General features: G+C 44.7%; 1 protein-coding gene across 1 annotated transcript in view; it reads right to left on the bottom strand.

Annotated features, from left to right (window-relative positions):
- DYM (dymeclin) overlaps window positions 1-21178 on the bottom strand; it is a 272964-nt gene that overhangs the window by 224616 nt on the left and 27170 nt on the right. Inside the window, exons 3-5 of the mRNA XM_040421110.1 lie at window positions 7964-8016; window positions 6272-6365; window positions 3125-3258 (exon numbers count right to left, since the gene is read on the bottom strand). Coding sequence (XP_040277044.1) covers window positions 3125-3258; window positions 6272-6365; window positions 7964-8016 — 281 coding nt within the window. The remainder of the gene's footprint in view (window positions 1-3124; window positions 3259-6271; window positions 6366-7963; window positions 8017-21178) is intronic.

The raw sequence follows: 21178 nt of genomic DNA, 5'->3' as shown, positions 1-21178 counted from the left end.
CTAAAGCACACACAAGGCAGTGTGCTGGGGGGAAATTATATAGGTTAGAAATGACCGCAGAGAGGAAAAAAATAAGAGACTACTACAGACTGCAGGGGAGTGGAAAGGCACAGTTGTTAGGATCAATGTCTCAGCACAAGGGAGAGGAGATTCCTCATGAGCTGTGGAAGGAGAAACCAATCCCGGAATAAAGCTGTGCTGACACATGAAAGCTAGTGAAGACAGCAGCATCCTGATGCAGAAATTTTCTTAAAGGTGTAAATAATACAGGCTGTGTATAATTGAAGAGAGGAAAGAGTCTACTATACATTGCAAGGGAGGGGAGAGAGAATGACAGCGTCAGAAAACAATAAGGCTACTTTCACATCTGCGTTTTTGCTGGATCCGTCATGGATAAGCAAAGATGCTTCCATCAGGATAATACAACCATCTGCATCCGTTATGAAAAGATCCAGTTGTATTATCTCTAAAATAGCCATGATGGATCCTGCACCAAAACGATTTTAATTAAATGGGTGTGGGATCCGTTTTCTTTTGTGTCTGAGAAAACGGATTCGGCATCATTGACTTACATTGTGTTTCTTGCCGGATCCATCTTGCTCTGCATACTATGCAAGCAGCGTTTTTCTGTTCGCGATTGGGGTGCAATCAAACGAAACAGAATGCATTTTCCTCCGGTATTGAGATCCTATGACAGATCTCAATAGCGGAAAGGAAAACACTGATGTAAAAATAGCCTAAAGCTGCGCTGATACATGAGAGCTAGTGAAAACGGCAGCATCCTGAACACACATCCAGCAATTTTCTTAAAGGTGCGAATCATATAGGCTGTGTATGAGTGTGGAGACAGGATAGGGAACTACCGCAGACTGCAGGGGAGAGGTGGGGGGAAATTACACACACTTCAGCTTCAATGTGTCAACATAGGGGGGAGAAGAGCTATTCCTCATGGGTTGTGTAAGAAGAAACTAAGCCAGGAATAAAAAAAATTGTGCTATACATGAAAGCTAGTGAAGACAGCAGCATCATGGACACACAGATTCAGCAATTTTCTCTACATGCGTTTAAAGGGAACCCATCACCTCCTTGATGATACCCTCACTTAGCAAAAAGAAAGGACAGACATGCTGAAATCAGTGGTCGGTCACTTACCTGCTAAAGTAACATAGCTCAGAAGAGTCCGGCTTTTTTATGAGTTCCTGCACTCCCTCCCTTCTGCAGATGATTGAGGGAGAGAACTAATGATAAAAATGTCAATTATTGGCGAGTGTGCGGGGAGATGGGGAACTCATGAATAAGTTGGACTCGGTCACCCTGATCAACCTTAAAACGATAACTGTCTTCTGTCTGTGGGTGGTATAGTTGCAGAGAAAAATCAACATTTATAATTATGCAAGTGAATTATTCAAGCACCAGGAGGCGGGCTTATGTAGTTCGAGTACTGCTCCAGTGATGCCTCTGGTGCTCCATAATGATGTCCCTCTGCTTTTCATCACGCCGAGTGAAGATGCGCGCACAGGTCACACTGGACATGAGTGTGGTCTAGCGCTGTCAATCTAAAGGCAGGGGGGAGTGATGAAAAGCAGAGGGGCATCATTATGGAGCACCAGGGGCGTCGCTGGATCGGTGCTCGAACCGCATTAGCCCGTCACCTGAGGCTCCAATATTTAATTAGCATAATTATAAAAGTTCATTTTTCTCCGCAACCATACCACTGACAGACATAATTGGCGTCATCAACTCTACCAGGTTATATGCCTAGTAGGGTAGGGTTGATCCCGGTGACAGAGCTGCTTTAAGCAGTAAATTCTCAGGAGCAGGATAAATAACAGACTGCTGATTTCTCAGTGAGGGCAGCATAAAGGAGGTGACTGGTGCCTTTAAGAATCGCTTTCCCCTTCCATCCAACAGAATCCCCGAACGCACTAATGCTCCTCCTTCCTTCATCGCACAAAGAAGAGACAAAATGAAAAACATAACCTAGTTTTCCTGTGATAACACTCAATCTCTAAAAGGGCACTTATGTATTGCACATGTTTTACTGCCACCTGCAGATCATTTGTGGAATAACACTATTTCTACACTATAACTCTGATTGCAGACGATGGCTGCTGCATCACAGGTAAAGAGCGTCGGCAGTCAATAGAAGCTGGGATGTTGAAACTGCAAAGTTGAAGTCACTCATTTAAGACTGGGTTGGTGTGACCATCATCTTCCAGTATCCTCCGTCCAGCACTGTATATGTGCACTGTGCGTTATCGGATTAAAAGGTACCGTAACAGAAATAAAGCAACCATAATCCCCAAACTGCCCATTAACCTGGAAGATAAGCAGCTGCAAGGCAAATCTGGTGCTGCTCATCTTTGGTACAGAAAAGCATCTTGTTGTATCACTGATCGGAGATGTCCAGGAGGCAGAAGGTGGACGGGGGTTTCTACTACACTAATATAACACAGCGCCACCCCTCTAGTTAGCTAACCTCGCTATGATACCACATGGCCGGTAGCTGAACTCGCTAGCAGGGTGCAGTAGCTGGCTTCGAAAAGATCTTACAATAGGAAAGTGAAACTTTGGGGGTCGGGTGGGAGTTTCCACCTTGGGTAAAGCTGGATTTTCTGCCTGCTGTGTCCAGCTTAAAATGCTAAAATTCTGGGTACCTACTGCCACCGCTAGGGGGAACTTACTGAAGGCAGATTTAAAGAGGTTTTAGAGGTTTTAGTTACAAGCTCTATATAAAACACAGTGGAGAAAGCGGTGTACTTACAGCACTGAAGCTACAAGGTAACAGATGCTCGGTGGGATAGCAGATCCCCGCCGATCAGATAATGATGACCTGTCCTTAAGATAGCCTGTCAATAGTAAAATCCTGGAATATCCGTTTATATTGCGTAAATGTGAATTGTCTAACTCTTGAAGCAGTAAGCTCCCCCTAGTGGTGGTGACAGGCAGACAGAATTTTATTATATCACTGTGACTGGATAGGAAGTAGGGGATTTGGAGCTCTGTCCCTATAAAGTGTATGCAATCCATCAGGACAGAATTTTGGATGTAAATCTAAACAAAGTTCAAATTGGAGATATAGACGGGATTCACAAATATACAATAATGATTATATAATCCTCACCATATGATCCAGGGTCCTTCTTCTGATATGAGAAGTGAAGTAGCAGCTCTTCCTCAGAGATTTGGGAGATGAAGACTTTCAGTAGACAGCAGATTATAAATAGGGCGTTGTGGGCTTGCCAGATGAAGAGTTGACTGCAGGAAAGAAATACCTTTTATTTACACCTACCTCCTGACAGGCCCTTAAAGGGGCTTTCCAGGATTTAAATAATGATGGCCTATCCCTAGGGCAGGTCACAGTATCAGATTAGTTGTTGTTATTCAGGGTAAAGTGCACAAAAGCTGATTCTTTTCTTTAATTTGCAAATTAATAGTTTATGAATGGGTTATGTTTCTTTCGACATATATAGAGGGGTAAAGTATTAAGACTGGCATTTCTTACGCTAGCCTTAAAGGGGTTGTGTCACTTCGGCAAGTGGCATTTATCATGTAGACAAAGTTAATACAAGACACTTACTAATGAATTGTGATTGTCCATATTGTTTCCTTTGCTGGCTGGATTCATTTTTCCATCGCATGATACACTTCTTGTTTCCATGCTTATGACCACACTGCAATCCAGCAGAGGTGGCCATGCTTGCATACTATAAAAAAGCACCAGCCTATGTGCGCTCCCATGGTCCTGGCCACCAGAGAGACCAGAACGTTTTCCTATAGTGTGCAAGCACGACCAACGATGATGGATTAAATGACACAACCCCATTAATAGCAAACCCCGCTAAAATACAATACAAGAATTATTAAGGTAATCATTCTGATGCATCGCTCGATTTCCGTGCATCAGAAAAAGGAATCTAGAAGGCCAGCAAGGGAACTTGCGTACAATTCTGGTCTACTGTGCGCCACTTTTCAGGCTCACAGACGGTGAAGTCAGTAAGGCCGCTGAGGTCCAGCCTGCAACCAACATCCTCCAGAGCCACCCACTTTTTGTAAAAGTGGCAAGGGAGGCGGAAATGCGGAAAAAGTTAAAATATTTGCTTCTAAATGGCACTTGCTTCAAGTGGAGTACAAACTCGATACAATCCCCCCAATATATACAGCACTGGGTGAATGCAACAGCAATGGTAACAGTGTGTGCAGGTATGGGCACGGTGCTTTTTTCCTTTATTTACATACGATTTTATTTTTTATTTTTTGTAAAGGGAATCTGTCATCAACTTTATGCTGACCTCACTGAGGGCAGCATACAATAGCAACAGAAATGCTGATGTCAGCGGTGTGTCACTCATGAGCTAAAAGTAAGTGGTTGCTGAGAACCGGCATCATAATCATTGCAGCCCAGGCCTTGAAAAGATTAATCTACCTTAGAAGAGTCAGGGTTATTATAATCTCCTGCTCTCTTACCCACCTGCAGATGATTGGCAGAAAGGGAGAAAACTAGGTAGAAGACTGTCAGTCATCAGCAGGTGGCAGGAGAACAGGAAGTCATGAATAACCAGGACTCTTCTCAGGTGGCTGGGACTCTTTTCCAGGCCTGGGCTGCATTGATTGTGATGTTGGTTCTCGGCAACCACTTACTATTACCTTTTAAATGACAGAACGCTGAAATCAACTCACCTGTCAGTACTTTATGCTGCCGTTAGTATGGGCAGCATAAAGGTGATGATAGGTTCCCTTTAACTTATATTTGGACATTCACACAACTTATTTTTTATGCAGCACATTTCTGCTGCAACCGCGGCATCCAGAGAAGAACCAGTTACAAGAAAACAGCCCCCAGTGGGGACAGTCAGGGACGGAGCTGTTCTGGGTCTACTGATGGCCCCCATACACCTTAGAGTAGTGTCTGTCACAGTAGCTCTTCTGTGAGCGCCGCGGCCCTCTTGCAGCTCACCAAACACAGCGCCGTCCATTGTATAGTAAAGTGATGGGTGAGATCTGCACACCATGACAAGGAAGGGTGCTCATAGAGGACATAAGTCGAAGCAGATGTTTGAGAGATTCTATGGCACACCAAAAAAGTTTTATAATGCTTTTAATCCATGATGTAAATTTTTAAATTACTTGGTACAATCAATCCATGTCCAGAAATTCCAGATACATATACATTATATATATATATAAGATTTTACAAGGCCATATATTGTCCCAACGTTTCAGTCCGACAAAGGACTTTTGGCAAGGGATCTGAGGCCTGGAGTGGAAGAACTTGGTCTGGACGGCCGTCCAACTACTAAAGTTATTCAACAAAGTCACGCGCAACATCGTGAATAACTTTGGCTCATCGAAACAGATACATTCTAATACTGTACAGAGACGAATCTCCGTACAGTATTATTCCAAAGTTTCGAATGAAGGGACTTCGAATGAAGCATCCGAAGCTCGCTTCGCTCAACACTAATTGCGACCATAGCATCTGAGTAGTGAAATCCAGGGAAGGTCATGCTCCTTCTAAAGGCACCAAGACCCGCCACAGGGAAGTTCCTATGAAGCCCTGCCTGTGGCAGGTCTTTATAGGAACAAAGTAAATCTCCGATAGGCTGCAATGGTAAATCATTGCAGTCTAAGGGAGAAGTGATCAGATGACTGCATATTAGGAAGACAACATAAATTTTAAAAAAAGTTTTTAAAAAGTAAAAAAATAATATATATATATATATATATATATTCAAATAATCCCCTTTCACCATAATAACAATAAACAATAAAAAAATAAAGCTCATTGGCATTGCCATTTCCCCCCGAAAAACATCCTATTAAAATATAAATGCATTTACCCCATACGGAGAACGCCATAACCGGAACAAAAACAGCAAAATGCCTATTTTTCCAATGCTTCAACCCCCCCACCAAAAAATGGAACAACAAGTGATCAAAAAGTCTTACACGCTTCAAAATAGTATCAATAAAAACTACAGATTGTCCTGCAAAAAAGAGCCCTCACTCAGCTCTGTAGACGTAAATATAAAAAAGTTAAGGGGGTCAGAATATTGCAATGCAATGAAAAAACTTTTTTATAAAAACACAAGAAAAACTATTAAAAAAATATGGCATCGCTGTAATTGTAATGACTCAGGTCAGTTCTACCAAACAGGAAACGCAGAGCAGGTGTCAACGTACAAGGACAGGGGGTTTGGGTGGAGATCATTGACCGTTTTATGGCTCGTATATATACCAGGCTTTATCTGCTGTCAGTGCGTTCACTTACTTCTGACATTCTGCTGATATCTTCAGTTCCTTCGTCCTTGACAAGAATACTCTAATTAGAGCGCCGAGATTTCCTGTTCTGGGGTTGTTCTCAACTAGAGAGAAATTGCAGCGATTAGACTGTAGACTATGTAGATAAGGAGGAACTTAATTAAACTATCATCATCCACTCTGCGGAGGACACAGAAACCTGAACACACCACAGAAAATCAGATCAGACTAATCTTCTATCCACAGCATATGTAATAAATTGGGGTCTGACCGCTGGGACCCCGACTGATGATGAGAATTGGGGTCCATGAGTCCCCTTGTGTGAATAGCAGGGTGATGGACATGGACATTTGTCATTGCTGCTCCATTCACTTCTGAGCGCTGTACTCGACAGTCCTATAAAAAGGAATGGAGCGGTGAACACAAGTATTGACCACCAGCCACTGACCCCACTCCACATGATGAGTGGAGGTCCCAGTGGTGGGACCATCAGTGATCACACACTCACTTGTCCTGTGGATAGGCAATAAATGTAGTGAATGGGCCAAACCCTTCCATAGACTTCTTCCTCTGACCACCGGTTATACCCCCGCCTCTGGTCACAGGGGTCCCCAAACTATAAGCTGTTCATGGAATCCTGCTACTTGGACACCCAACAGGAGAACTGATGAGCTACACAGTGCCCCTCAAAATCGATGGACTGCCTGTATAATATATTCTATAACTGGGTCCTCTGTACGGTATATAGAGCTGTCATTAGAAGGGGAGGGGCAGGACCACTAACCCACTATTGTATCCAGGTGCTCTTATGGGGCACAGGGAGAGGGACTGTAATACAATTAAATATTACAATTTTCAGTTAGATCACACAAAATTCAATTGGAATAATTAAAAATTGCTCTGGGTTTTTTTTTTATGGCACCCCCCGCTCTAACATACTTGGTAAACAACCGCCACCCCCACCCCACCCTCTGCGCTCTTACATACTTGGTATGGCGCGACACATCACCACCACCCGCGCTCTTACTTTCTTGGTATGGCACAACACAACCCCCCCCCCTGCCGCCCCTCCTTGCCCAGTGTTACATACTTGGTATGGCGCCCCCTAGTGTTACATACTTGGTACGGCGCCACCTAGTGTTACATACTTGGTACAGTGCCCCTGCTACACTTTTGATTCTCTCTCAGAAAGTCCACGTCATGTGTCCAGTGCTGGTGAGAAGAAGTCGATTCATGGCTACATCACAGTAAGAATCACTCCATCGCCCATGTACAAGAGGATCTGTGCGTTAGGGCAGGACTGATCTAAGCACAGGACACCAGTGTGAATCAGTCAATTCAGGGCCTATGCACATGACCGTATCGGACCCAATGGGACCCCAATAGATGCAGCCCTGCAAAGAAGATAGACTATGTCCTATACTTGTCTGTTTTGTGGACAAGTAAAAAGTCATTTTTGCAGGAGTTAAAAAAGAAATGGCAGCATGCACTCTGCCGGCATCCCTGTTTTGAGCATCCGCGATTTGCAGATAGCAAAATGGATGCGGTCGTGTGCTTGAGCCCTGAAATGGATGAATGTAAAAACACGGACGCTCCTCATGGAGATAACAGCCGATCGCCCTGTCAGGACCTCCAGCTGGTACAGGCCTCTATAACTCGCATGTACTACATTCTCCAGTCATCGTGCACACGGACAACTTACTTAACGACTTGCAAATTGAGATGGTCGCTTCTTCCAAAAGTTTGCAGTCAGTGCTGAAACGAGAGATGAAAATGATGTCAATCACAGATATACTCGTCACTCAGTGTACAGGTAAGTAGGCGCACTCGGCATAAAGGCTGACATAGTAATGAGAAGCCACACAAAAATAACATTTTAAAGGGATTGCCCAGGTTTGGCGTGCAGGGTCTGCTTTCACACATCAGATCCTTGTGTCTAGCCCTATAGTTAATAGGGTTTTGCCTCAATGGGTTGATGTCCCTCACACTGCTGTTTCTGCGCAGGGAAAAGAGGAAGTGGCTGCAGCACCAAATCAGCTGATCAGAAACTGGTTTTCAATATCTCTGCTTGCTGTGATTCAAGACTTATTTCTTGGTCATGTGATGAACACAAAAGGTGCTTGACTCCCATGTACAGTTATGTTCAGTAACGAGCTGTGCACCTCTGTATCCATCATATGACCAGGACAGATTGTATTCTCTGAAAGGATGCAATTTAATGTCAGCAAGCAGAGAAAGCATCAAAACGTACTTGAGTTTAAAAAAAATAAAAAATAAAAAATAAAAAAAGGGTGCATAATGGCCGTGCTTCTTTGTAGAATCATAACTGTGAACAGATCTTTTTTGGGCTGTCCTAATGTCTTTTTCAGTCTTAATTCCCCTCTTCGGCTGCACAGCTAAATGCATTTCTCTCACAAACAGGGGGCGTCTCCGTTCTATGAAATCTGCCAGCACTGTACTGCTGTGACATTCTTTCCCTTACTTCCAAGCATGTTTTCTTTCAGCTCCTGAGCTCACAGAACAGACAAGGAGGGATCACACTTACAGAAAGGCAGGACTCTCCTGCGAATTCAGAAGCAGTGTAGAAGCAGTTCTTTTATGAGGTTCAGGATCTCAGCTAGCTCCGACACCCCCCACAATTTTCTATAAACTGTCTTCTGTGTCTGTTACTAGGGAGGGATATTGCCTGATAACAGGCAGGGGACTGCAAATTACCGGTAGGTGAAAGTGAGAGAGACCCCTAGTGATCATGACTTTACAGCTTTTTTTTTTTTTTTTTTAAAGGAAATTAAATTGTGATGTGGTGAAATGGATACAGAGTATATTGGAAAATTGTAGGTTAACAGAATGACACTGCATGCACTGTGAGCGCAGTGCCTGCCCCATCTTTTGTATGATGAACACATTTTTGGGCCCAAATTATGGTCGAGGGTCCTAGCCTCACCGGAACTACGGTGCTGTCAGTTTTGAGCGTTAGACAAGAGGTCAGGCCGACAAATTCAGCCACAAAAATGTGGTCATAATACACTGAAGTGAAACTAGAGTTAAACTACCTAAAGCTGGAAACACAAACAAGCCAACAGCTATTCCTCTTGAACCCTCCAAAACACATGCATGCTCAGCTAAGCATGCGCATTCTGAATAGGGAGAGAGAAGTAAGCTTCTGCTTAGTCACCTCTACCGGTGGAATATCTCTCAAAGAGCCAAAAGACATGTTGAAATTTAACAGCGTGATCCTCCCTTCTCCCAAAATCAGCCATTAGGTGAGAGTTGGAACTTGGAAGGTCCCCTACACGTCAGATGGCCGTCAGGTTTAAAAGACACTGATCGGTGTCATGTGTAAGGTCACAGTCTTTATAGTGGGGTACCAAGTGGAACATCTCCAGTAACCAGTCTCCAATAGCTTGGGTCTTCTGCTGAAGGCCAACTTGACACCAAGCAGAGTGCAAGGTAGGGCCATGGGAGTTGGCGATGCTCAAGTCAAGCATTTCAGTTGCTTTTCCGTTCTCTAAATGCAAGATTTACCAGATTTCTGGAACAGTCAATTCAACACAGTTCTGCCATCAAAGAGGCTTATAACCTCAAAATACCGACAGCAAAAACTGGGCAACTGCCTCCAAATCACACTGTATGTAATTACAAGTAACCTCCTGACCAATAAAGAACCTGGAAAAATAAACCGGTCCATCAGGGAGGAAGGAAAACACAGTCCGACCACACAAACTGGCTTCGGGGAGAAAGCATCCGGCCAAATGATTACCATGAGGAGCGTTATGGCCGGATATCTTCTAGTTGACCATGAGCTCTATAGAAACATGTGGCCATGCCTGGTGAGCTTATGAGATTGAAGTTGCCAAGGTCAACCAAGCTCAACGAAGCAGGGCCAAGTCAACAAGGTCTTGCCTGTCGGAAACTAAGAAACATCTTCGTCAATAAAAAGATATGGGACACGAGAAAAAAAATAAAGGTTGTGTGGGGGGAGGTCAATCGTCGACTGCCAACCATCTTCTAAAACAAAGGACCATCTTTAAGAAGGATTGTCAGAGCCACCTTGAAGGCAGGGCGGGAGAAGGAGTGTCCGGAAACGGGGAGCAACAGACAAAAATGATGTGTGGTAGACACAAGGTCTGAAGCAACATCTTCCATGGGCTTATCATGCAATTTGAGCTCTCAGAGATCATAATCCCTCGTTCTTGGACCGGACTGTGTATTTCTTTCAGTCTCTTCATTTCCGATCGTCTAAACGCGCTCTCTGGTTATGTTTCTTGGAAATCTTAATTTTATCTCTAAGGTGGTCTTCGGTACTGGCTGAATGTTAGTCTCTAATTGAAACCAAATGTCTAGCAGCATAACAAAGAGCAAAGCTACAAGTTGTCACACTTTTGGAACGGGGAACTCTACTGTGAATTATCATCGGAAATGCAGCATAAATCAGGCACAGGATGCACAAAAACGAACTGATGTTTTAACTAGAGTGGACGTCAATGTCGGATGGTGCCGAGGGAGCCATCATCGGGGAAGGAGCAACCACGAACCATGGCTACATTATTCCAGTGCAGCGGCAGGATGTATTTTTGGGTATAAAAAAAAATAAAAAACGTGAGAAAGGCCTCGGAAATAAAACATGAATTATGAAAGGGAATATAATGAACGCTCGCTGCAGTATGTCAAAGCCTGAGCAAGGTTAAGGGCTACTTGTAGCTGAAAACTATTTCATTTTGGCTTACAAAACACAGTCCTCCAGTAATGAGCTGCAGAATAAGCCATTGTCTGCACCCGTCCTAACTACAGGGGTCGACCAGTATAGAAAACCTAATAGTTAATAGAGGGGGGTCCTCTGTTCAGGATCCTCACCTCTTTGCTAGAGTGAAGAGCAGATACAAAGAGTGCCTCTCACTCTAGAGGACCTGTCCTGTCCGACACAGACAATCCACTGATCTGAATGGGCAGCATGTAATACCTAGCTTCCCCTGTGGTGGTGCTACAGCTAATAGCTGGGGTCCAAGCAGGGGGAAACTGTGATCTGCTTTCATCTAGGAGAAGCGGAGCAAGTATACAGAAGATGACACCTTCTGCTTTGTTTACTATACCTGGCTGTATACAGTGCATTTGGAAAGTCTTCAAACGCTTTCACTTTTTTTACATTTTGTTATGTTGTGGCCTTGTTCTAAAGTTTAAAAAAAAAAAAAGTTTTCCCCCATCATTCTGCAGTCAATACCCCACAATGACAAAGTAAAACAGATCATTAGAAATCTTTACTAATTTATTGAAAAGGAAAAACTAAAATCTTCCATTGACATAAGTATTCAGACCCTTTACTCAGGACTTAGTTGAAGACCCTTTGGCAGTGACTTCAGCCTCCAGTCTTCTTTGGTATGATGCTACAAGGTTTTCACACCTGGATTTTGGGATTTTCTGCAATTCTTCTCTGCAGATCCTCTCAAGCTCTGTCAGGTTGGATAAGGGCCGATGGTGGACAGACATTTTCAGGTATCTACAGAGATGTTCCATTGGGTTCAGGGCTCTGGCTGCACTACTCAAGGACATTCACAGAGTTTTCCCTAAGCCATTTCTGTGTTATCTCGTCTGTGTGCTCAGGGTCATTGTCTTGTTGGAAGGTGAACCTTCAGCCCAGTCTGAGGTCCAGAGCACTCTGGTTCAGGTTTTCATTAAGAATATCTCTGTAATTTGCTCCATCCAGCTTTCCCTCAACCCTGACCAGTCTCCCTGTCCCAGCCGCTGAACCACACCCCAAATTCATGATACTGCCTCCACCATACTTCACTGTAGGGATGGTACTGGGCAGGTGATGAGAAGTGACTTGTTTCCTCCAGACTTGATGCTTAGAATTGAGGCCAAACTGTTCAATCTTGATTTAATCAGACCAGAGAATCTTATTTTTCAGAGTCCTTTCGGTGCTTTTTTGCAAACTTTTACTGAGGAGAGGCTTCTTTCTGGCCACTCTGCAATAAAGCCCAGATTGGTGGAGTGCTGCAGTGATGGGTGATCGTCTTGAAGTATCTCCTATCTGCACACAGGATCTTTGGAGCTCAGCCAGAATGACCATTGAGTTCTTGGCCACCTCCCTTACCAAGGCCCTTCTCCCCCGATCACCTAGTTTGTGGAGCGGCCATCTCTCTGAAGAGTCCTGGTTGCTCCAAACTTCTTAAGAATTATGGAGGCCACTGTGCTCTTGGGAACTTTCAGCGCAGCAGACATTTTTTGTACCTTTCTCCAGATCTGTGCCTCCACACAATCCTGTCTGAGCTCTATCGGCAGCTCTTTCCTCCTCATGGCTTGGTTTTTCCTCTAATATGCCTCGTCAGCTGCGAGACATCATATAGACAGGGATGTATCTTTCCAAATCATGTCCAATTAACTGGATTTACCACAAGAGGACTTCATTAAAGGTGTAGAAACAACTCCTAGATGAGCCAGAGAAATGGGAGCCCCCCAGAGCTAAATTCCAGGTGACAAAGCAAAGGGTCATTTTGCAAACATTTCCAAAATTTTGCTGGCACTTTCTCATTATCAGATATTGAGTGCAGAATGATGGGGGAAACGTCTTTGAGGGAAAATTTGAAGTGAAAAAGTGAAAGGGTGCGAAGACCTTCTGAATGAACTGTACATAAGCTGAATTCACTGCCAACCCTGAGCTTATTAGGACAACCTGCTACTCTCTATAAGGGTTAAAAAGTGATTATACAATCTGGATTTGAATCTGACCAATTCTTTATTGTCCCTGGGGGAAGTGGCACCAGAAGTGTCTGGCTGCTGCTTCTCTCCCTCCATAAAAGTTAAGGCGGGTTTACACGCCAAGCATTCACAGGAACGTTACTGCCCGATAATCTGCCCGAATATTGGGCCGTGTAAATCCCCCTTAAGTTTGGACTTGAATGAATGTGAATGGAGAGCAGGGGAAGATACTGTTGGCTGAAAGATCATTGCTCAGAGTTTTCTTATGTCTGTCAGCAGTCATCATGCAAAACTGCTGACAGCACTAGCTAAGGGGTCGGGGAGAGCAGTAAAACATGTCCTTTGTGGAGCTTTTATTATTAGGAGTAGTATGAATATGAAGTTTTATTCTGCCGTATTCTGCTCCAACAAGTGCCCCGCAAGTGGAGCTTCAATGTGAAGTGCTCTCTACATTGAGCTGCTTCACCGTCCCTCCCTTTGCTCTGAACAGAAGCTCTACTGGTCTCCTGATTGGATGTTACAGCTGTCACTCACAGCAAAGGGGAGGGGCTTTGAAGTAGCTCCAGAGCACACTTCACATTGAAGCTCCACCTAATGGGCACTTGCAGGAGCAGAACCTAAAAGAACTGATGATAAAAGTTCCACAAAAGGTAGGTATGTCCTGCTCTCCCCAACCCATACCTAGTGATTTCAGCAGTTTTGCATGTTCAAAACCCTCTAAAAGGCTAGCCTTCATCAGCATTATACTGCCCCAACTGAGGACAGCATAACGTGGTGATAGACTGGTGAAATCAGCATGTCTGTCGCTCATGAGATCAAATGAAGTGGTTGCTGAGAATTATCTGCATGATCATTGCGCTCTGGGTCTGGGAAAGAGTCCTGGCTGCCTGGGAAGAGTCACATGTATTCATGATCTCCTGCTTTCCCCGCCCACCTGCTGATGATTGGCAGTTCTTTCTTTAGATTTTCTCCCTAGGAGAAATCTTTCAATCAACAGCAGATGGGCGGGGAGAGAAGAAGCTCATGAATAACCGTGACTCTTCTCAGGCAGCCAGGACTCTCTTATACAGCAGGTTCTTGTCAACCGCTTAACGAGCTTCTGTCATCAGGAACATCGTTATTGAACTGGCTGACTTTAGACCTGCGCTAATGTAAGATGAAGCTAACAGTCTTTGTCCCTTCTTTCTATGTGCCTCAGTTTTTGTGAAAAATGAACTTTTGTTTTATGCAAATAAGCCTCCTAGGGGCAATGGGGGTGTTGCCCCTACTCCTAGAGGCTCTGTCCTTCCTCCTCTGGTCATGCCCTCATCATGTTGATCAGGACGGATGATGTGAATACTGCCCGGCCCTGTCTATTAACATGATGAGGGCGTGCCAGAGGAGGAAGAACGGAGCCTCTAGGAGTAGGGGCAATACCCCATTGCTCCTAGAGGCTCATTTGCATAAAACAAAAGATAATTTTTCAAAACAGAGGCACATAGAAAGAAGGGACAAAGACTGTTAGCTTCATCTTAGGCTACTTTCACACTTGCGGCAGAGTGATCCAGCAAGCAGTTCCGTTGCCGGAACTGCCTGCCGGATTCGGCAAAACGTATGCCAACTGATGGCATTTGTAAGGGTACTTTCACACTAGCGTTATTCTTTTCCGGCATAGAGTTCCATCAAAAGGGCTCTATGCCGGAAAAGAACTGATCAGGCATATCCCAATGCATTCTGAATGGATAGAAATCTGTTCATTTTGCATCAGTATGCCTTCTGTTCAGTCACTGCATGCTGCGGTATTATGTCCGTCCAAATGCCTGATCAGTCGCCGGAATGCTGGATCCGGCATTAATTCCCATTGAAAACTGTGAAAAAGACTGCAAGACGGATCCGTCCAGCCGCATGACAAGAAGAGAGACGGATCCGTTCTTGCAATGCATTTGTAGAAATGCTGTCAGTTGTCATACTGATCGGCGGATCCGGCAGGCAGCTCCAACGACGGAACTGCCTGCCGGATCACACTAACGCTAGTGTGAAAGTACCCTAAGGCTGGGTTCACACGGGCGTCCCGTTTTGGCTCCAGATGATTCCCGGGTTTATTGCGGCAAACCCGCGCGAGTAGGTACCCAATTGCAGTCAGTTTTCCGTTGTTCAGTTTTTATCGCGCGGGTGCAATGCGCTTTGCACGCGCGTGATAAAAAACTGAATGTGGTACCCAGACCCGAAATTCTTCACTGAAGTTCAGGTTTGGGTTTGGTGTTGGGTAGATGTAATTATTTTCCCTTATAACATGGTTACAAGGGAAAATAATAGCATTCTTTAATACAGAATGCTTAGTACAAGGTCAATTGAGGGTTAAAAAAAAATAAAAAATAAAATTAACTCACCTCCTCTAATTGATCGCTTAGCTGCCAGTCTCCTGTTCTTTCTTCAGGACCTGTCAAAGGACCTGTGGTGACGTCACTGAGCTCATCACATGGTCCAATCACATGGTCCATCACCACGATGATGGACCATGCGATTGGACCAAGTGATGTGACGTCACCACAGGTCCTTTAGCCAGCAGCTCATTATTAAAGAAGTAAGAAGAGATCGGCAACTACGCGATCAAGAGGAGGTGGTGAATTTTTATTTATTTTTTTAACCCTCAATTGACCTTCTACTTAGCATTCTGTATTAAAGAATGCTATTATTTTCCCTTATAACCATGTTATAAGGGAACATAATACAGTGAATAGACTGTCATCTTAGCAACCATGCGGGAAAATCGCACCGCATCCGCACTTGCTTGTGGATGCTTGCGATTTTCACGCAGCCCCATTCACTTCTATGGAGCCTGCGTTGCGTGATAAACGCACAATATAGAGCATGCTGCGATTTTCACGCAACGCACAAGTGATGCGTGAAAATCACTGCTCATGTGCACAGCCCCATAGAAATGAATGGGTCGGGATTCAGTGCGGGTGCAATGCGTTCACCTCACGCATTGCACCCACGCGGAAATCTCGCCCGTGTGAACCCAGCCTAAGACTGATCAGGATCCTGATCAGTCAGAAAAATGCATTGAGATGCTGGATCAGTCTTTCCGGTGTCATCCGGCAAAACGGATCCGGTATTTTGAATGCCGGATCCAGCACTAATACATTCCTATGGTAAAAAAATGCCGGATCCGGCATTCAGGCAAGTCTTCAGGTTTTTTTTTTCGCCGGAGATAAAACCGTAGCATGCTACGGTTTTATCTTTTGCCTGATCAGTCAAAATGACTGAACTTAAGACATCATGATGCATCCTGAACGGATTACTCTCCATTCAGAATGCATGGGGATATAACTGATCAGTTCTTTTCTGGCATTGAGCCCTTTTGACGGAACTCAGTGCCGGAAAACAAAAAACGCTAGTGTGAAAGTACCCTTACATTAGCACAGGTCTAAAGTCAGACAGTTTAATAACGATGTTCCTGATGACCAGAGCCCTTTAAAGGGCATCTGTCAGCAGATTTGTCCCTATGACACTGGCTGACCTGTTACATGTGCACTTGGCAGCTGAAGGCATCTGTGTTGGTCCCATGTTCATATGTGGCCGCACATTTTAATATATGGAAATGAGCCTCTAAGAGCAACGGGGGCGTTGCCATTACACCTAGAGGCTCTGTTCTCTCTGCAACTGCCAGGTTCTCTGCAGTTTGACTGACAGGGCCAGGCAGTGAAAACGTGATCACACCTGTCCCTATCAAAGTGGAGTGGGTGCAAGAAGGCTAAGCCTCTAAGTGTAATGACAACGCCCCCATTGCTCCTAGAGGCTCATTTGCATATATTAAAACTTCATTTTCCTCAGCAATGAGGACACATATGAACATGAGACCAACACAGATGCCTTCAGCTTCCAAGCGCACATGTAACAGGTCAGCCAGTGTCATAGGGACAGAACTGCTGACAGATTGGCTTTAAGTGAAAAAACTGACTGTGGGCATCACTATTGCTATCGTGCGTCGCTCCAATCAGCTGCTATGCTGAGAGGAGGCACTGAGATGTTGTCCAAGAGGTTGCCCTAACACAGATGACCCTCAATGACCTGCCACGGACCCATTGTTGACTTAGTCCAAAATTACACACCCTCTCTATCAGGTAGGCTCCTGGAAATGCAGCATAGCCACTGCCCATGCCAGATCAGCAGATATTCCAGACCAGTGGGCGCCGAAACTATGGTAAGCAATGGCAAAGGACATGAGGTCCTACAACCTGTCTGTAGATAAAACCTGTAAGGCTCAAGCCGAAGTGTTTCCGGAGACTTAAAAAAAAAAATCTATAAAAAATGATGGCTTTACACGCGACAGAAATTCCGTGACATTTCCGGACGCATTCCCAATTTTCAGTGCATCGGTTTAACCCCCTCTACGATCGGTGCAAATGACCCAATTAAGCAGAGCTTCTGGGCAATGGGGTAAGACAAGCAGTGGGGCCAGGAAATGCTAGATATATGGTTCTGCGAGCAAGACACGCACTTCAAGGCTGGAGCCGAACAATTAGCCCGTTATGAGGACGCCATTAGCCGCTTGCCCGGTAAGCGTCCCCCAGCGTCATCAGCCAGAATTCATGAGGTGGCACCTGACCAACCCTACCCGCTCTACATATTGGTTTAGCCTTGACCACAAAGCCGGCAGGAAAAGCTGCTTCATTAATGAAGGAAGGAAGGAAAGAGTGAATGGATGTAAAGATGGGAAGCGAATATTAAATGTGATTATGTGAATCCCTGCATTTAACCGCAGCGCGGCTCCAGAGCGGGCTCCTCACACCCCGGCCAGCAAGCCAGCGAGAAAGCAAACACTGCAGGGTTTTCAGCTGATCAATTGTCGGCCCCGCTCCAAGAATGTGCTGGTCTATCCCCCCCGGATCCCAGATCTCACATTACAAGGGACGTTCCTTATCCTTGTGTCATTTCAGGACAATAACCCTCAGCAGCCGGACTACTCACTTATCCCCTCCAATGGTGTCAAATCTTACTGTGTGACAACCGAAAGAACAAAAGTGTACGAGCAATCAAAGTGTAAAGATTTGGGGATGCATCTACCCACTGAGAACACATGCACACTCGGCCAAGCCCCCAGGTGTATGGAGGGGGTCAGAAGGAATAGCTGACAAGTATTTGGCTGACAATTATACAGGGTGTATGGCTGCCTTAAAGGGGGATTCCAAGGGAAAAAAGTTCACAAATGCTGTTACTCACCTCCCTGATTCCCCGCTGCGATCCACCTCCCTCTGACATCCTAGCACAGCCAATCACTAGCTGCAGGGATGACCCGCCTCCGCAGGCGATTGGCAGAGCTTCAATCCCAGGAAGTGGAGTGCAGTGGCAGAGGTGGAGGATGGGTGAGGCAAGTATAAGTCTGCATATTGTTTTACATTGGGGGGTGAGCTTTTTTTTTTGCACTAAACACTGATGTAGTGTTGTATTGTACAAAATCATATAGTTTAGAGGATACGGTATATACTTTCCATGCTACGGCCTGCATTACCACTACGAGAGGCGTAATGGATGCATAGGACATAGCATGGGGTCTACATAACTATGGTCATATTGGTCCCATGGATCGCCCCCAGAGAGGACCCCCTGCCACCCACCACTACAGGCAGTACATGTGCGTTTCTATGGAATATTTCTGCTGTTATTTCCAGTAATCCAGCAGATGAATGTGACAGTATGTGACCTCACTGCCTCCCGTGGTGCCATCTTAGGGACTGGTCACGTCTGGTTTTTACCTATGCGTTAGACGTACATGGGGGAAAAAATACAAATTTTTGGTCATTTTTTTTAAGGTATATATGTTTGACGGACGTGCATACATTTCAATTTTATTTTTTTGTGTGTCTTTTGTGATATCTTTTTTAAAATATAGGTTTCAAGGCATCATCTGAAAAACATGGATAAGGGAACACATTGTCTGTCTACATTTCCATTCCTCCCTTATAGACTGCAATTTTTTTTTTCTGTACTTTTTTTTGAGGAAAGAAAAGCAGTGTGCTCCACTATTCTGTCCTTCAGGGGAAAAAAACCTACATAAACAGCCTAAAGAAAGCACTTCTGAGCTACGTTTGCCCAATTATAGTCTAAGGCAGGGATGATCAACCTGTGGTCATCCAGCTAGTGTAAAACTACAGCTCCCATCATGCCCTGCTGTAGGCTGTCCGGGCATGCTGGTAGTTGTAGTTTTGCAACAGCTGGAGGGCCGCAGGTTAGGCATCCCTGGTCTATAGCAAGGATCAGCAACCTTCGGCACTCCAGCTGCTGTGAAACTATAACTCCAAGCATGCAACCATGTTCAGCTGTTCTCATCACTCCTATAAAAGTGAATGGAGCATTCTGGGAGTTGTAGTTTCAGAACACCTGGAGTGCTGGAGGTTGCTGGTCCCTGGTCTATAGGTACATTAAGCAATATGTTTCAATACGTAGAGCAAGAGATGTGAACGTCTCCTAACTGTAACCAGGCATTTTACACTTTACCCTTCTTGTTATTCCTCCTAGAAATGTATGACTAGCTTGACATCTGTTGTACCACTGACACAGCCTAACTAGAGCTGTGTGGGGACCCGCCCCTGTGACAAGGGGAAATGGTAACACCCAGTTGTCAATTTATTCAGACATTTCCAGGAGGGACAACAGAGGAGCAGCACAACACACAGTAATCAAAATGAATGCAGTACAACTGTTACTACGTAGGGAATACAAGTATTTACTACAACAGACATGTCAGGAGAGGGGACGCATCCTTTGTTAAAGAAATCCAGTCGGACAAGGTGACCTGACTAGGACAACGCAGAGATATCATGACATCTGTGCCCTCCCCTAATTATATACAATCGGTGTATAGGAAGAAGAAGCTGTTTATTACGGGGGCACTGTCTGCAAACGACATCAATTGATTTGTGTTGTAAGATCGCCATCTAGTGTACACATGCCTTACTGCAAGCAATACTATATCACACAAATGATGATATCTGCAAAGGTAAATGATGGACTTGGCAGGCTCCATGTCATTTTAGAGGGCATTTATTCTAATTTTTACAGCTAAAATCAGATAACGGGGAAAAGAGCATCAATGGCAGGATTTTATAGATGCAAGTTATAAAACCGTAAAATCCCTGTTAATGTGCAGATAAGCCATGGATACGGTGAATACAGCAGCGCTCCTGCTTCAGGGCGTCCTGCAGACAAGGATCTGTCATTACAGCACTGCAGTGCAGATAAACTGGAGAGCTTGGATCCATGCATGTAAAGGGATTGTCCGGATATCCCATTAGTGTGCCACTATACGGCGCACCTGCTAGGTGGGGCTCCAGCTCCCAGCACCACCGCCTATCAGCTGCTGGGAGGGGCCACAGGGCTCAGGCAAGTGCTGCGGACTCCTCAGTCTGTGATGTCGCATCTATAGGTCACAAGGCCGGGCTTAGGGTTAAGCTGCAATACCAAGGACAGCCACTATACAATATACGGGGCTGTGCTTGTTATACACCACCCTGATAGGTGGGGGTGCTGGCATTCGGATCGGCAACAGTCAGATATTGATGACCTATCCCAACAGTCAGATATTGATGACCTATCCCAACAGTCAGATATTGATGACCTATCCCAACAGTCAGATATTGATGACCTATCCCAACAGTCAGATATTGATGACCTATCCCAACAGTCAGATATTGATGACCTATCCCAACAGTCAGATATTGATGACCTATCCCAACAGTCAGATATTGATGACCTATCCCAACAGTCAGATATTGATGACCTATCCCAACAGTCAGATATTGATGACCTATCCCAACAGTCAGATATTGATGACCTATCCCAACAGTCAGATATTGATGACCTATCCATTTCTTGTCATTTTTCAGAATAAGCTGCCTTGAGGAACAGCACTATTTCTGTCCATCATGTGGTGAATTTTATCTGCAAATCTACCGTAAAATCCACAGCAAATCCTGTATAGACCGCGCCCAGCATCCTATAGGATTCCCAATCCACCCCCTCGTGACCTCTACTAGTGCAGTGATGTGGTTCTGTGTAAAACTACAATATGATGGTTACCATGGAAACCTCTTACAGAACGTACTAATCACTGGGATCGGCGATAAAAGCAGAAAAAAAACTAAGATAAAACAAACACTGCACAATATAAAAAGGTGGCACCCTGAATAACTATTTATATTTTACATTCGGTAAAACTGTCCAATTGGAATCATTTTTT

The sequence above is a fragment of the Bufo bufo genome, chromosome 2, assembly GCF_905171765.1.
Source record: "Bufo bufo chromosome 2, aBufBuf1.1, whole genome shotgun sequence".
NCBI lineage: Eukaryota > Metazoa > Chordata > Amphibia > Anura > Bufonidae > Bufo > Bufo bufo.
The sequence above is the reverse complement of the archived record's forward strand: the minus strand, read 5'-3'. Positions and strand labels throughout refer to the sequence as shown.